At 36.6% G+C, this 17108-nt stretch overlaps 1 protein-coding gene across 3 annotated transcripts; it reads left to right on the top strand.

Moving 5' to 3' along the window:
• Window positions 1–183: 183 nt before the first annotated feature.
• LOC121242531 (ethylene-responsive transcription factor-like protein At4g13040) lies at window positions 184–8458 on the top strand. Of its 3 annotated transcripts, XM_041140415.1 has the most exons (8): window positions 184–497; window positions 1012–1127; window positions 2129–2242; window positions 2476–2603; window positions 4028–4103; window positions 5427–5607; window positions 7911–8032; window positions 8120–8458. In XM_041140415.1, the coding sequence occupies exons 3-8, from the start codon at window positions 2200–2202 to the stop codon at window positions 8254–8256; spliced, it is 687 nt and encodes a 228-aa protein (XP_040996349.1). In that variant the 5' UTR covers window positions 184–497; window positions 1012–1127; window positions 2129–2199; the 3' UTR covers window positions 8257–8458. The 3 variants fall into 3 exon arrangements, with proteins under 3 accessions (XP_040996349.1, XP_040996333.1, XP_040996342.1); XM_041140399.1 differs by lacking the exon at window positions 1012–1127; XM_041140408.1 differs by lacking the exon at window positions 1012–1127 and having other exon boundaries at window positions 2107–2242.
• The last annotated feature ends 8650 nt before the right edge of the window (window positions 8459–17108 follow it).

Genomic DNA, 17108 nt, shown 5'->3' with positions numbered 1-17108 from the left:
TATGTAAAGCTGTTTAAATGGAAAGGGTACTGCATATAAAACAGTATTAAGGGGTGATATAGTAATTCCAACAAAGTTAAACAAGGCTTTGCACAAAGCTTGGAAAGGGGCAGCAAGGGAAACCAACCTAACTAAAGCACATATGAAAGGCATACGTTCTTCTTCTACTCGTATTCAACCTCTCTCTCTCTCTCTCTCTCTCTCTCTCTCAAAGACTTATTTTCCTCTCTAGAGTCCTAGACACCATTAAACCACCTCCAACACCACCCTCCTCTCCATACAAATGAGAAAGAGAAACATAAAAACAAAAGGTGGTAGATGCATGAGCCACAAACTTAATACATAATCTCTTCTTTCTCTCTCTATCTCCTCTCTTTTTTACTCACCACCTTTCCTTCCTAAATTCCTAAATCCCTTTGCACTTTGCTCACCAACCACCTTTGCGATTCCCCTCCGCTTCCACGCTCCCTCAGCTGCCGCCTTCCCTGCCTCTTCAGGTACAAACAATGCCTGCCTCTTTCTCTTTCTAGTGGCTTTGTTCCTCTTCTTCGTTTTGGGTAGTCCGTTCTTGACTTGTCTGCTGGGTCTTTGGTCGTGAGCATTCTGCGTTGACGGCAGACAAGTCTCCCGTTTCTTATTTTGGCTCTCTGGATTTCTTGATTCTTGTGTTTTGGCCCCTACAAGCGTGTTGTTGGACTCTATTTTGTGCTTGGGCATTTGGGCTTGTCTTTACGATTAACGCCTCCAACAAAGGTGGTATGTTGGTCGGGTTGACTTTGTTTCCGTTGAGAGAGATCAGGAAATCCTACTAGGGGATTCTTTCGGTGTTTGTGTTGGTTTCTCTTGACACTGATCCCGTTTAGCATGATGAGAGTTTTGTGATTAGTGTCTGTAAATTACAATGGATCACTAGGTGGCTTATTTTTTAACCTCTTTTTTTTTTTTTAATTTCTTTTTGGGTTTTATGTTTCCCACCTTTCTACTAACTTGCAATTGATGCACCAATTTCAGCAACTCTGAAAGAAGATTGGCCCAAACCATGGAAGGTTTTTCGTGTTTGCATTGCTTTGTTTTTGATAGTTCAAGATCAACCGCATTATTTCCCCTTAAATGCATACAAATCGAAGGCAAGCTTGGTTCTTTATGGAACTTCAATGGGAAATTATTGTCAGTTGTTTTATATTTATTCCTGTTCTAGTGTGGGCGCTGAGATATCTTAGGTGGTGAAATTTCTGCCAGTCCTTTGCAGCTTATCAAGATGAATTTGAGTGTCAGGAGTCGATGTTAGGGTGAACTTTTAGATGATTTGACCGAACGGTGATATTTGATCCCACTGATCGTGTAGACTAGTTTCTTAGTCATTGCCTTGGGTCTTTGCTTATGTGATTTTTAGAGTTTTGGTAACCAAATGCCTATTTTAAACCCCCCCCCCCCCCCCCCCCCCCCCCAAAAAAAAAAAAGAAAGAAAAGAAAACCATGCTATTTCTTTTCCCGAGTTTTGTTTTTGTGTGCTTGTGGAAAAGTCCATGGCACCCAGTATGTGTAGCTGGTGCTGACCCGATGCAACAATCTTCTCAAAGAAGAAATAGTGCATCCGCTAGTCATTCATTTACGTTCTCCTTGAGTTTATGGCAATAGTATTGAGCTTAAATTTGGAAGAAGGCAAATCACCAATGAAGTAACCCTGCTGGCATAACAACTTGCACAAACATGGAATTCCCATGTCTTCGATGAGCAGACATGAAGCATAATATATAAAGGATTTTTATAATAAGGCTATATTGTATTGCAAGTTATCCTTCAGTAGGAATCTTGTTTCTAAATGACATACTAGTAACATAAAGATGTTTCTCGTGGTAAATTTGATCATGTTCTCCAACTGACATATCGGCAACTGTAATATTCAACTGATACTGTTCTCTATACTCGTGTATGAGCATTCTATATTTATTTCTTTTTGTTTTATTCATCTTTATCATAACAGGTGCTTCTATGTTGTTATAATCTCTTTTTCAATGGTTTCAAATTGGTATTTAATGCATTAAATCGTTGTCATTCCAAGTAATTTCTGTCTGAAACTTGGTTTCATGTGTACCTTTGTCACAGTGTTATTCCTTTTGTGATCCAGGGAGCTATGTGATACATGAAAGAAGTTGAAAAGTAGGCCATTGTACATTAATTGGAAATTTGAGTCAAAATATGGTGAGCTTACGAAGGCGCAAGCTTTTGGGGCTATGCTCTGGTAATTACTTTTTGAAATATATACATTGAAATTATTGTGTGCTTCTGTTGGACTGTCCTCTATAGGCTGCCCCAACTCAGAGTAATTAACATTATTTGTTGAGTAGGTAGCATAATTTTCTGGTAGAAGTTAAATGTAAATGCCACTACTCAATCTGTGTTACGGATTCTAAATAATTACATGCTGGTGAACTGGAATTTAGTTTTATCACCAAAATTAATTGGCCTCTGCAGGGAGAAGTTCATTCATAGCTCCACTTCCTAGGGTTTTCAATGGAACTGCTCCTGCAAATCCTACCCAGACCAACAATCCTGTCAGAGTGCATCCAGTACCTTCAGATGATGTAAACCAGCCAATGGGGGTAAGAAGTATCAGTCCTTATCTATTCAACCATCAGCATCAGATAGAGCATTGAGTTGTTGTTACTCTGCCTTGATAAGTCTTCACATTGCGCTATAATTCATACTATTTTGTCCAAAATTTTGTGGTTTGGATGTTGAGATGAGATAAAAATCATCCCATCTCAACATGCAAACATCACCAAAACACAAGCATTTTTCAATTTCAACTTCAACTTTTTCATCTAATCATTACTTAATCATTACAACTTTCCCAAACTTTCAATCAAAATACAAAAACAATTCAGCTTTTTTCTAATCCCAAAACAAAAATATATTAAAAGATTATATTCTAACAATATTTTAACTTTATAATATTTTTATTCAACTTTTTTTCTCTCCTTTCCCAAAACCCTATAAAACATCTTAACTCAAACCATTTCACTACTATTCACAAATCATTTCACTACTATTTATAGATTTTTCATCTCATCTCATCTCAGCATCCAAACGGGGCCAATAGAATATTTTAGGATCAACCTTTAGTGCAACTTTATTTTCGTGGCACATAGCCTAATGCCATCCAAGCATAATGGGCTTCCCTCATAATTTTAGGCCCTAGATAGTAGTTTTGTTCCACTGCATTGTTAACGTATAGATCTTAGTGATTTGTTGTGGCAAAATGATTAGCTCTGCAAGTAAGTTATTCCAACCTCCAACCCCATTTACTTGGTTAAAATAGTTCATTCTGCTGCTTGACAACTGGGTTGGTCTGACTTCATAGTGGATCATATATATTTAATATTTCTGTCATAAGGACCTCATAAGGATATTTCTTAACTAGGCATAATTAAGAAATTAACATATCTCCATTTACATCAGCATCCAATCATGGAAGTAATCCCTGAGATCGAATCTACCAAAGTAAAGGGAAAAATGGATGGTGGAACAATATCATCATGAGAACTACATAGCTATTCTCCCCTTAGTCGCTGAATGGAACCTGGGTATCTTTTCGTCACATAGATTTATGCTTCCATTAACCATGATTGAAAATATTTAGATAGTAATGTGTATATTTCCTCTCCTGTATTTGCACATGGTGTACAATGCTATGGTGAGATTCAGGATATATGATGAATCCATCATTGGCAAGAAAGTGAGATTCAGGATATGATGATCCACCATAGGATATTGGAAAGTCGTTAGAGATTGGCATTCTGTTTTTGGCAAAAATGTTCTTCTAGGTAACATGATTTGATAGGCTCGGAGTAACAGATTGTTACGTTGTCAAATCCTAAAAGCTTTGGGATTTTGATGCCTCAGACTTGGTTTTTCAAACACTTGTGCTTTATTGACATAATTCCTAACTAGTCAGCTGTGTGTTTGCAAGATGTATGATTCTATTGTATGCTTTGGGCTTACCTTTTTAGTTTATGTTTCCCAGAATAAAGTACGATCTGGATCATCAAATGAAACTGGTTCAAGCTCATCCAAAGAGCAGCCCATTCAACCAGTTGCAGGTTTGTTGTTCTTCGAATTATCTGCTCTAAATATGCCTGAGTTAATTAAGCCAGAGTGAACTTAAATTTGTTCCTCCATTTCTTCTACAAAGAGCAGCGATATTTTTCTTCATTTTTGGTCAACTTTTGTTTGATAATCTGCCGAAAGATTGTAATTGCTAGATAGCCTAAAGTGACAAACTTTAAAACTTATTTTTCTTATTATGAAATAAGTTGATTGTGGTTTGTTGTGGAATTTTTTTTACTAGATTGATCTGAGATGATAATATAAATAATGAACAAGGAAGGAAGGAAGGTGATACAAGAAGGAAAGAGGTTGGAATACAAACAGTTCTCATAGATTAAGCTGATGAAATTTGAATACTTTATATGAATACATCCCCCACTTCAAGTAATCAAGTACCCTTGGTTTGAAAAACCTGGTTATATAATCTTATGTTGCATTTGATGATTTTGGTGTTTGAACAATGCTGTGTCAGAAATTTCATAAGATCTCAACACTCAGTATTTTAAGAGTTATTTTTTCAGGGTATCAGTACATACCGCTCATCTAGAGTACAAACCGTGCTATCAATATTTTCTGAATCATATTTTCTTTTCCATTTTTCCTCCTCAGTAGCTCCTATATGACTATCCTTTGAACAAACTAGGTATTCATCTGAAAACCTTTTGTGGCCTCTGCTTGCTCATTCTTTCAGTGTTAAGAACCATTGTCCTTTAGTTATGCTTCAAGATTGGATTCCCATGCTTCACGTGCTTTTTAATGATCACGTAAACCAACAAAAAGATTATTTAGGTGACAAGACACCAAGAGTGAGAGCATCATGTACTGTCATAGTCTAAAACTTTTCAGTACAACTGAAGTACGAGTCTTCTACACAGAATGCCAATAAATTCTATGAAATTTAAAACTCTCCAAAACTAGTCACTTCCTCTTAAATTATTGATGTCTTAAAAGCTGGAGGACATCCTTTGAAAACTTTTATATCTATGTTTCTGGTTTGGAAGAGTATTTTACCCTTTCGATATTTTGAGCTGTTGGAGATTTGCCTGGTTTAGTTGCATAGTTCCATTGAGTTACAGCATTGTATACTTTGGATGCATGTGTCTTTCATCATCGTGTTTTATAGTTTTGATTGTATTTTGATTTATATGACTCTCATGGGCAATGCAATTCCTTCATCTTTTATTTTCTTCCGAAGTATAATGATCTGAGTTTAGCCCTTTCTTATGGATCTCATTCATGTAAAATGTTGTGAGATTTCTGGCTGTTCTGAAACTTGACATATGTTAAGTCTTATTATTGTGATTATTTTATTGTAGGGCCACCAATAAAACGCAGAAAGCGACACAGGAGAAAGCTTTTTCAAAACCAAGAACCATGTCTGATGAGAGGTGTCTATTACAAGAATATGAAATGGCAGGCAGCAATTAAAGTTGATAAGAAACAAATTCACCTTGGAACTGTTGGTTCACAAGAAGAGGCTGCCCGTTTGTATGACAGGTAACTCTGAATTTCAACCTTTGTTCATACCAACATTTTTTATTTGCTAGATTTCTATTAAAGATAATATAACAGTGAAATTATATAAAGAAAAATGAACTAATCCTCCCTGCTCCCCGCGACAAATATAGACGAAAACGAAGAACAGTGCATTTCTCAGCTGGCAAAAGTTAAAAAACCATAACCCTGTTTGTGTGGTAGCTGCACAAATCTTTTGTGTTTACTATCTACCTATGGCCCTGGTTTATATTTGGTGATTGACCACCTTGCTGTTTTGCAGTGCCTGCTAAGATTGTGAGCCTCACACTTTTCTTTGAAATTATAGCACCTTCAGATCAAACCATATTGGTCTTTATGATGTTCTGCAACTGTGTCTGAAACCAAAACCTCTTGATTCCTTCTGTATTGCCATCTGAAGTTATTCTACACTTTCCAATTATTGTAGCTAGAGACACAACCGCTTGTGTTTTTTTGAAACTGAAAAACTTCTCCATTGATAATCTTAGGAAATGAAGGAATTTTTTGTTCTTTCCTCCTTTTGATGACATGCGAAAAAGATCTATGTTGACCGAAAAAACCTGTAAACAAACCAAAAAAAAAAAAAAAAAAAAAAAGAATTAGCTAAGTTGAGTACATTTGCTCTTGTATATAGAATTGTACAACCCCTAGAGGTTGGCTCAAGTGGCAAGAGCCTTGGTCTTGGTGGTATTTTCCTCCAGGTTTAAAATTTGAACCTTTGGGTGCAAACAATTTCTAGGAGTCATCAGATTGAGGAAATTTCCCCTTAAACTACATGAGGTGTACTTGCAGGAAACTCTTTGCTGAGAACCTTTACACCCCCAAGATTAGTCGGAACACTGTGCCAATAAAAAAAAAGGAAACAAAGAGCATTCTACAATCAACCCTGACATAATGTTTCTAAGCAAAACAAAGTTGCTCAATTCACTCTTTCATGTTTTAAGAATCTATTTCTCTTCCCTGATTTAAATTTGGCCGAATCCCTTACTTTTGGTAGCCACAATATAGCAGGAAGTAATGTTTATTGGTCTGAAATTGTAATATCTGGATACACCAATTCGGTACGAAAGATAAGTACATTGGAAACTGCAAACTAGTAGAAATGAGACGATATGACATCCTTCAAGAAGGATAGTAAAGGATGTGGGCGATCCCTAGAGTCTTCCGATAATTGACTCGTCTTTCATGAATCAGCCATTTCAGTTAACATAGCGGGAAGTCTAATCTTCTGGCTTTCAATTGATAAAAAATAGCCAAAGCCTACACTATTAGTTGAATTTATTTAGTAAGAGTCTTTGAAAGTATTTTTTTTTGCTCAAGAAACATTGAGGCAAAACGACTGACAAACTTATAGGTACTACTAATATTATATGTCAGGATATATACAATTACATAACTTACTGTTCAATATCTGGTCTGCAGCTTTTTCTTTTTCTTACTTCTTTTATATTTTTAACTTTCAGCATTTTTTTCTCTTTTGTCTTTTGGGTACGCTCTTGACTTCCCTTACTGAGTGGATTTGTTGTGAATTCAGCAAAAACTGGATAAGATTTTGTTCTACGGATTTTATTAGTGATAATTACACTTGTCACCTACAAACTACCCCCTATTTTTCACTTTTCTCCTTAAACTTGAGTTTTCCTCCAAATTTGATTGTTGGAAATTCCTTCAACCCATTTAAAAAGTTGGCATGTGTCCATTGATCCTGCGAAAAACACGTCTTTTTTAATGAAGGGACACGTGACAAGTTTTTAACTTAAGACTTTTAAAAATGCATGTGTTTGACAATTCTTGTCATTTTTATAGATTAACTTCCGAAAGCTCTATCCTTACACTATCAAACATTTGAATTTGGATATTAAGCTTTCTATAAACTTCAATGTGCACTTTCAGCTAAAATCTGACTGTTAAGATGAAAGAAAAATCTAACACAATTTTAGCAGTCAAATTAAATGGAGGGAACAAAGCGAAACCTATTGGTATTTTAGTTTGTCTGCTATTCTTTTGGACTACCTTGTGATAAGAATACCATCTCTATTATGAATTATTAATTGCTTACTGATGGTAGTTCTGCTATTCCTTTGGACTTCTGGCATTTCTCATGGTTGGCGTTTTATTGTGTGATCGATCTACTTGGGCCAAATTGGAGAAGGAAATCATTAGGCCAAAGGGAAAAAAGGAAATTAGTACATTACTGAAGTTTTTGGGCAGACAGTATGTGCCAAAATAGACTAATAACGGGTATGTGTGAACTCATTTGTCCCTTTTTTTGTCCAATATTCCAGGGCTGCTTTCATGTGTGGGAGGGAACCCAATTTCGAGCTTTCTGAGGAGGAGAAGCAAGAACTCAGGAAATTCAAGTGGGAAGAATTCTTGGCAATAACTCGTCATGCGATTACTAGTAAAAGTAAATATTTCTGGCTACACACTGTCATAATTGTGTTCAGGTTCATGTCTCTTGGATCCTTATATGATTTCCTTAAAAAAATTTCAGAACATAAGCGAAGGCTTGGGACGGGGTCGCAGAGGAGGTCGGAGTCTCCAATGAATAACAGTGAATGGGATGGCAAGAAAGAGGCCAATGACCTTTCAGCTTCAGAAGATGTGGAGCCAGACACATCAGCCTCTTGAAAATTATGAACAAGGATGAAATCATATTCCAGTTCTAACAGTGAAGTTGTAGCCGATAGGGCTCCATTTTTGGTTCACAAGTATTAGGTTAATAATGGTAGATTTCATTGTCTCCTCAGAAGCAATTCCTTATGACTTCTGCACTATAAATAGTTACATACTGGATGTAGATTAGTTATAAATTACCATTATATTTAAGCCATTGAACTCGAGCACAGCTATAATTCTTTCTTCCCATAGCAGAAGAGCTTCTTGAGAAATTTCTTGTGAAAAAAGAGAAGTTCTTTCTGGCTGTAACTTGTGGACAATCTCAGTAATCTTGTTTGATCTGTACCATTCAAACTTTGCTCTATAATTTGGTTAAAATCTTAAAGTGATCCATAGAAGACAAAAATCTTCATATGAACCAACAAAATTAACCCACCCTTTTACCTTTCTCAGCAAAATAATCCCATCTTCATAAGTCCATATATTAAGAATCTTTGGAGAAGTCCATATATCATTGTGTGTACGAGTGTTTAGAGGTCCATATACAAAGAAATGATACCTTGCACCGGATCTATAAGCTTTTTAAAAATTCTAATGCGTGTCTTAAGGCTATCAATTAGTTTAAATTTGCATTATTGTTTAAGATTTGATCACTTATATCAAAGAACTTTAAGTTTTTATAATTAAGATTTCTATTTTGACTTGCTCTTACGCCGTCATCAAATGAGAATGGATAAGAGGCTCGTGAGATTGACGTGAGTGGGTATAGATGACTATATTTCTTGGAGTGACCTCTAGGCGAATATCAACAGTCAATATGATGGTATAAAAAAGCATGTAAAAAATAAAAAAGAAAGCAAGTATGCCTGGGTTCTCCAAGGTATGCATGGTTAAGTCATTTCCTAACCTGGGCAACCTAGACACAACCCTGGAGATACCTTGGTTGTCCTGGTTCCGTTTTGGGTGGGCGCCCAATCAACCTAGCTATTTATCAATCATTTCAATAATGACATCTACCTTGCTAACATTTAATTAATTTGCTATGTAATTAACGTTTTAATCAAGCAATATTGCATCAAAATTAAACAAATTAGTTTGTGTTACTTCTCAGAGCTGCTGTTATGCAGAGAGCAATGATATATTCTCTCTAATCTTGGCCACCCAATTCAGGCGACCACATGTGTTTTGTTGGGAACGAACCAACTTTATTGAATATTCTATTAAAACACATAAAAAATTAAAAAATAAAAAATCTGATAGGCTACTTTATGTTCTAGACGACTTCAACTATATTACAACATTAATAAGACTGTCCAAGCCAACAAGTAATTGTCAAATCATAGGTTGCACAAGTGAGCTGTCTGTATCTTCTCCACCCCAATACGCGTCCTTTGCTCCCAAAATTGCAATGTTAATGAGTCGTAACCATGTCGGTCTGTTTTTCTTGAGGCTTCTAAGTGGGTGTCAAGACTTATCTTTCTGGTTTAGTTAGCAGTTTTTTTTATAACCTGCTACAATTTGTCTCGATTTGTGGGTTAGAAGACTTCTTAATGTACTATCATCACTTTCTCCAGTCCCTTCCTTAGGTGTTGCCTCACCTGTCAATATTTTTTAGTATTTATCTAAATACTCACGTTTATAAAGATTTTTAAAACATGAAAGTAAATAGTTTTACATTGTTGAATCTCAATCTTAGAATTATTGAACCGGATCCTTGCATAGTCAATTCTCAAAAAGAGAAATTAATGGGAAATAGCCTAATCATTACGACCTTTTATTCGTACGTCCTATCTATGAGACTAGAGAGTTGGTTTCAATAGATTAGTATAAATGTTTTTTTTTTTCACGTTATTGATTGAAATTTGAAGCTCTTGGCTGAATTACACACTAGAGCGAAGAGTAACTCAAATATCTTTGTTTATACTTTAACACCATATATGACATTTATTTGATTCACTAAAACAAAATAGGCTTTTTTCCGCAAAATTTTTTTCCAAGACAAACTATGGTGGGAAATACTTGGTTGATGTCACAAAGTGGGTTCGTGGAAAAAGAATCTGCCTGTTGCAGCAACATGCCGACGGATCACTTGAAATGGTTGTGAAAAATGTCTTTTGCCACAAACATATGTCGCCGCAAAAAAAGATCCCACATATTACACGACTTGTAACATGTGCAAACAGCAAACCCATTTCGACGAAAAACACGGCGGAAATTTTATGTGTGGCATTCTCTCCCTTTCCTCCGATTTCAGCGAGGAAATTTATTTTCTCCACAGACCAAATCTACTAAATTTTTCCTTTGCCTCCCTTATTTTTTTTTTCCATTTCATGAAATACTCCCGTGATCAACCATTTGCGTGTTGGGTCAATTAGGACTTGGGGGAGATAATTTCGAAGAGAGGAGAGGGTCGGCGTACACGAGTTGGAGGGACTCCCACGGCTTGCATCTACCACGATCAACCCCAGAAGACTCGGTGGAGCTTCCAACGTCGCCGACCTCGTGGATTTTCTGGTGGCTGGTTGGACCCTGAGCTCCACTGAAGACAGCACATGGTGTGGCGTCACTGCCTGAGAGCACCACGTGGGTATGAACATAGGGGTTCGTGCAGTTTTCAGTCAGAGTTGTCCACGAACTAGTAGATGTCGTCACCATTCTCGCAGGTTCTCTCTCAGCTCGCACCTGTCACTCTAGAAATGCTAGGTAGAACTCACTCTTGAAAACTAGCTTACAAGGGAAGGGTGCCTAAGAGCTTATAAACCATCAACAAATCCCATACTTAGTCGATGTGGGATCGTAACAACCACCACGCTCCACAGTCGATGTCCACGACGGTCCCGACGCTCACACGGGCTGGCTGTGCGCTAGGTCTTTTCCTACCTCCAGGCGAACATTGCCATGCCAGCATCACCCCCGTGCTGCACGATTGTAACTGTTGCAACATGGCCTTAGATGTGGGGTGACTCTGATATAATTTGTTATGAACTCACTAGGTAGAACTCACTCTTGAAAACTAGCTTAGAAGGGAAGTGTGCCTAGGGGCTTATAAACCATCAACCAATCCAATACTTAGTCGATGTGGGATCGTAACAAGAAACCCCAGTTTTTATATTCATGTCCTGGTTTTCAAGGTTCACTTTGGAAAGCAAAATCTCTCCTCTAATTGTTCCTTTTACCTATTGCTTTATCTTATCTTAATGCACGCATGCTTTTGCATCAGCTACTCTGATTTGGCTTTTGCATGTCACTATACAATTTCATTGCCCTTCTTTCCATTCCCCCCACCCCCGTAAACAACCGAGGCTAATTTTCCCATTTGATTCGTTAGATTCATTGTAGTATTGCAAATCTTTTTTTTTTACTACCTGGTGCTTAAACTAATAATATCACAATCTTTTGCAGACCTTGTCCTCATAGACAAAATATTTGTTTATGATTTGGCTGGTCAACGAATAGAATGGGCTAACTATGACTGTAAGTTTCATGATCTCATTTGTAAAGGGCGTTTTGAACACCATACGTATCTAAAATGTTTAATTTCCTTAATCTATGAACTGAAAACATAATTATTAAAGAAAGGCATGAGCTGATTTTAATAAATTCTCATATTGGGAAACATATCTATAAATTAATCAAGAAAATCCCCCAATTTTGTAACAAACTCTAATTCCTCACTTTTGAATTAATCAACTTAGGTTCAATGTCAGTAAATGTCTCTGCAACTATAGTGCTGGGAAAAGTAAATATGTCAATGCTGGACAAATAAGTGAGAGCGGTTCAATGCAGAATGAGCCTTACAAGGAGCTAGTAATAAGCGTGATTACTTTCCTAATGCACATATCATTGCTTGGCAGCTTCTTGTCTTCGTAGCATACAGTGAAAAAGGTCTGAGACTGGCATTCTTTTTTTCATTTTATATTCTCTTGCCGGTTTATATTATTGCAATCAATAAGACCATTGCAATTGTTCTCATACCAACTTACCTGACAAAAAAGCCAACTGCTTCAATGCCACTGAACCTTTACATTTAAGGTGCAACCATGCATGATTCAGGTGTCTTATGTTATATCCAAATTAAAGCTGGCCTAAAAGATAATTTTACAAGCAAATATATATACTGGCCAGTGGCCAATACAATATATATATATATATATATATATATATTATATATATATATATATATTGGCCAGATTGTATTCGATTAATTCCTAGGTCTTCGTGTATATATATATATATATATCTTAATTCTTCATAGGTGATCCTCTAGTCAAAGGCAAATAAACACTCCCATCGATCTAACCTCATATGGGTGTTATAGCTAGCTAGGTTATCTTTATAAATAGGCTAAATGATTCGTGTTTATGAATATTTGACCATCCATCCATTCAAACAGTTAGGCTGCATTTGGATGTAGAGCTGAGCTTAGTTCTTTATGAATAGTAGTGAGTTGAGTAGTGAAGAGAGTTATGTGGGGCCCATCTAAACTGAGTTTAAAGTGTGTTTGGATGTTAAGTTGAATTTATTATTTTTTATGAGAAGTTGAAAAAGGTTGTGGGTCCCACGTATAAAGATGTGTTAAGTTGAAAAAATGTTGTAGGTTCTATATATAAGGAGGTTTTGAATTGATATGAGTTTAGTAGTTTGAGAGTTGAGTGTTTGAATGTTAGACTCAGCTTAAAATTAGACTAAACTCAGCTGAGTCTTGGAACTAAACGCAACCTTAATAAGCTTCTACCTAGCCTAGCTTTCTACTACTAGTTGCGAGCGAGAAGTTTGTGCATAAGGAAAATGCTAGTTGCCCCGCTCTTAAGTCCCGTTATTGGATCCCGCTTGAAGTAGCCTACATGTTTGCAACAATTTATTCATTTTAAAACACAAACGACTTCGCCCATCGACCCCATTCGACCTACACGTTTGGAACTCAATCTCTTCCCGCGCACTCTTTCCTTCTCGCCCATCAACCCCGTTCGGCCTCTTCATCAACCAAGCTCCTCTCCGACCTCATCTTCCCTCCATCCATCTTCGACCACTGTTTTTTTTTTTTCCTCCTCAGACCCATCGACTTCGCCCTCCCCAGACCCACCATTTCGCCAGCCCCAGCCCCACGACTTCGAGCCCCACCAGTTCGTGATCCCCTCTCCGCCATCTCTCTGACGGAATCTCCAAAGTCTTCGTTTTATTTTTTTCTTTCTCAATTAGTTTCCCCTGCACAAGAGGCCGAGCGTGATATTTCATTTTTTTTTTTGTCTAGATTTTTTTTTTTCTTCTGAACTATGTTGCAGTAGTATTGTTATGATCCTTACTTATTGTACTAAGGAAGGTAATAGAAATGGAATGATGGAGAAATTTGTGAAACAAGGGATTGCAATTGACATGTTTGTGAAAATGCTTGTGAAAATAAAAAATGGAAATGGTCTCGGTGTACAATGTAATGCAATGGTCACTGTCCACAAACATTGATATATACCATCTTCTTAATTACAATGGTCACTATATTCAACATTGATATAACTTATGCATTGTTTCTCTCGGTGTACACTATTTTCAATATAGATGTCATAATGCTTATTTCATTATATATTCATCTCTAGCTCTCTTATTACAACTATTTTTATAAAGCTTTATTTTAATATCATTGTTTCACATGCTGTATATTTGTAGACAATTTGAACGTTGCAATGGATACCGACATAGAATTTTCAAATAATGAGTGTGATGAGGTAGAAATTGATAAGGAGATTGGAGGTGATGAAACTATTAAAGAACTTACGGTTGGAATGCAATTTTCATCTGTAGAAGAAGTGCATGCTTATTATATGAAGTATGGTAAGAAGAAGGGGTTTGGGGTATCCAAAAGGAATATTAGGTAGGATGACGATGGGATAATAAGATGGTTTTGCTTGGCTTGCGCGTGAGTAGGCACATCGAAGGCAAGACATTTCAGATGCTTTAAGAAGGTTGATGCTCGTGTCGCTAAGAAGCTTGAAATAAATGACGAGGCAAGAATAAGGTTGTCGAAAAATTTTAAGTCTGTGGTTGTTGGGATTATAAGAATGTGACATTCGGGGAGAAGGAGTGTCGAAACTATATTGACAAAGCATGACGACTTCACCTCAGGGTTGGAGGTGGTGTAGCTCTATGTAACTATTTCGAAGATATGCAAAAAAAGAAATCCAGAGTTTTAAGTCAATGAGATACGGTTAAAGAATGTGTTTTGGGCAGACGTTCGGAGTAGAGCTGTGTACGAATTATTCAGGGATGTGATTACATTTGATACAACATATCTGACTAATGCGTATAAAATGCCTTTTGCACCGTTTGTGGGTGTGAACCACCATGGGCAGTCAATCCTACTCGGGTGCAGATTGATATCCAGTGAGGACGCAGATACATTCGAGTGGTTATTTGAGTATGGTTGCAGTGTATGAATAACCAACAACGAAATGCAATTATCACAGACCAAGACATGGCCATGAAAATTACAATCAAGGGTGTTTCCAACTTCTAGGCATCTATTCTGCTTATGACATATAATGAAAAAGCTTCCTGAGAAATTTGACTCACATTGTCGATACGTGAAAATCAAGAGTACCCTACATAGGTGCGTATATGACTCTTTCAGTCAGTATGAGTTTGATGAACATTGGTGCCGTTTGCTCGATACATATGATTTGCATGAGAATGCATGGTTAGTATCATTATATAATGATCGACATTATTGGGTGCCGGCCTATGTTAGAGATACATTTTGGGCAGGAATGTCAACCACATAGTGAAGTGAAGGAATGAATGCATTTTTTGATGACTAAGTTCACTCCAGAACTATTTTGAAGCAATTTGTTGACCAGTATGATTCGACCCTTAGGAGGAAGGTAGAGGATGAAACAATTGCTAACTTCAATTCCTTTAACACAGACATTCCTTGCATCAGTCGCTATCCTCTTGAGAAGCAATTTCAAAGTGCATATACTCTTGCTAAATTCAAAGAGGTACAAGAGGAATTGCGAGGATTTCTATAGTTGACTACTAAGGAGATGGGTGTGAGGATGGTAGATATACGTTCATTGTATTGGATGAGGTTCAAGTTGGTAATGACTTATTAAAACGTGTAACCTTTAATGTGGAAGTTGATCAAGATCCCCTTAATGTGAAATGCAATTATAAGTTATTTGAGTTTAGGGGTATTTTGTGCAGACACGCTCTCCATGTCTTAACTCAAATGGGCCAACATACAATACCATCAAAATACATATTGGATCGGTGGAGGAAAGATGTTAAGTGAAAATACACCTTCGTGAAAAGTAGTTATGACATTACTAGCATCGACGATGCACGAAGGTACGATAGGATCCAAAATTGCTTTTATGAATTGTGTTCCAATGCTTCAAAGGCTTAGAGCAGTTCTGTTAAATTGATTAGTCAGATAGAACAGTTGATGACATAGTACCCTGATATCGTTGATCATGATACTAGTAACACAGTTGATACAACTCCTTCGACGGAGGCTTCGACCCTAGAGTTCTTAGTCATTTGTTAGTTCGGAGTAAGGGAAGACCACCGTCTAAGAGAAAAGTGCACCCCGCTGAGAAAAGTATTAAGAAATCCAGTACGAAAAAACGATTGCACAACAACCAAGCTGACTTTCATTTTTATTAATTTTGTATACTAAATTTACGATTCACTTGGTCTTGAATGTTTTGTTGTTTTTTATTTAATTTATTTTTAAATTATACTTTTAACACTAGGATCAACAAAGTCAAGTTTGGACACATGCATCGAAATGTTTTTCAACTCCTTCGACTGCTCATCACTCACAAGTATTGTAAAACTAAAATATTTTGATAATCCTTTTAGTGATTTGCGTTGCCACTGAAAACATTTTTTATGCCCCTATAGGATAACACTACGGAGGCTTTCTATCAGGACTTCAATGCTTTTTGATTGGTAGATGCCATGAGACAAATTTGTACTTGGGATTTTATAGTGTAATCTTGGGATATTATTGAACTTGTTTTTGTATTGACGTGTTTAGATCATTAATTGTAATCTTGGGATTGTTTGAACCTGTTTTTGTAATCGTCATTTTTGTAACTCTTTGTTGATGCAATATCATAATCGTAATCATGTTATTAATTGGATTTGGATTGGGATTACCCAGTACTACACAACCACACAAGATTACATGAAATTACATTAACTTCAAAGATTACATATTGTCGTAGAATTTCCCAAAAAACAAGCTTAAACAAAGTACCCATGACATTGAAATTACTAAAACTACAATGACTCTTTCAACATTTCTCTTGCGCCTCTCAATCTCTATTTCTAGTCGATGTCGAGTTGTTTGGACATCCATTGCTAGTTATATCTTTTGAATCTCGGTTTTTAAACTGTTGATTCTCTTCTCGTCATATGGATATGGAGGTATTTTCGGGTCATACTAACAAAAATATTTGGAAGAATGTCCAGCCTACAAAATCAGCCAACAAATTAGCAAACAAGGATTACCATTCACTTCTTAGCAAACAAGATTTAAGTTTGAGATACCTCAAAGTTTTGGCAACTGAAAAATCGATGCCCGTCATTATTCTTCGTATGCGCAGTTCGTCTACATGCTTTAATACCGCAAAAGTATATTGGGTATTCATTTTGGCAAGAGTTCTTTGAGCGTGAGATATTACTAGTGCTACTATGTGCTTCCGACATTGTAGAATATCTAGCCTTGTGCAGGAAGAGGTATTGTTCTATTGTTCTATAAGGCCCCTACAAAAGTAGCAGAGGCATCAACTATAAGATAGGTAGAATATGTTTATTGCATAAAAATGCCCCAAAAATTAAACAAGATAGGTAGACTATTTTCATTG

The sequence above is a fragment of the Juglans microcarpa x Juglans regia genome, chromosome 1D (genome assembly GCF_004785595.1).
Source record: "Juglans microcarpa x Juglans regia isolate MS1-56 chromosome 1D, Jm3101_v1.0, whole genome shotgun sequence".
NCBI classification, from domain to species: Eukaryota; Viridiplantae; Streptophyta; class Magnoliopsida; order Fagales; family Juglandaceae; genus Juglans; species Juglans microcarpa x Juglans regia.
The sequence above is the reverse complement of the archived record's forward strand: the minus strand, read 5'-3'. Positions and strand labels throughout refer to the sequence as shown.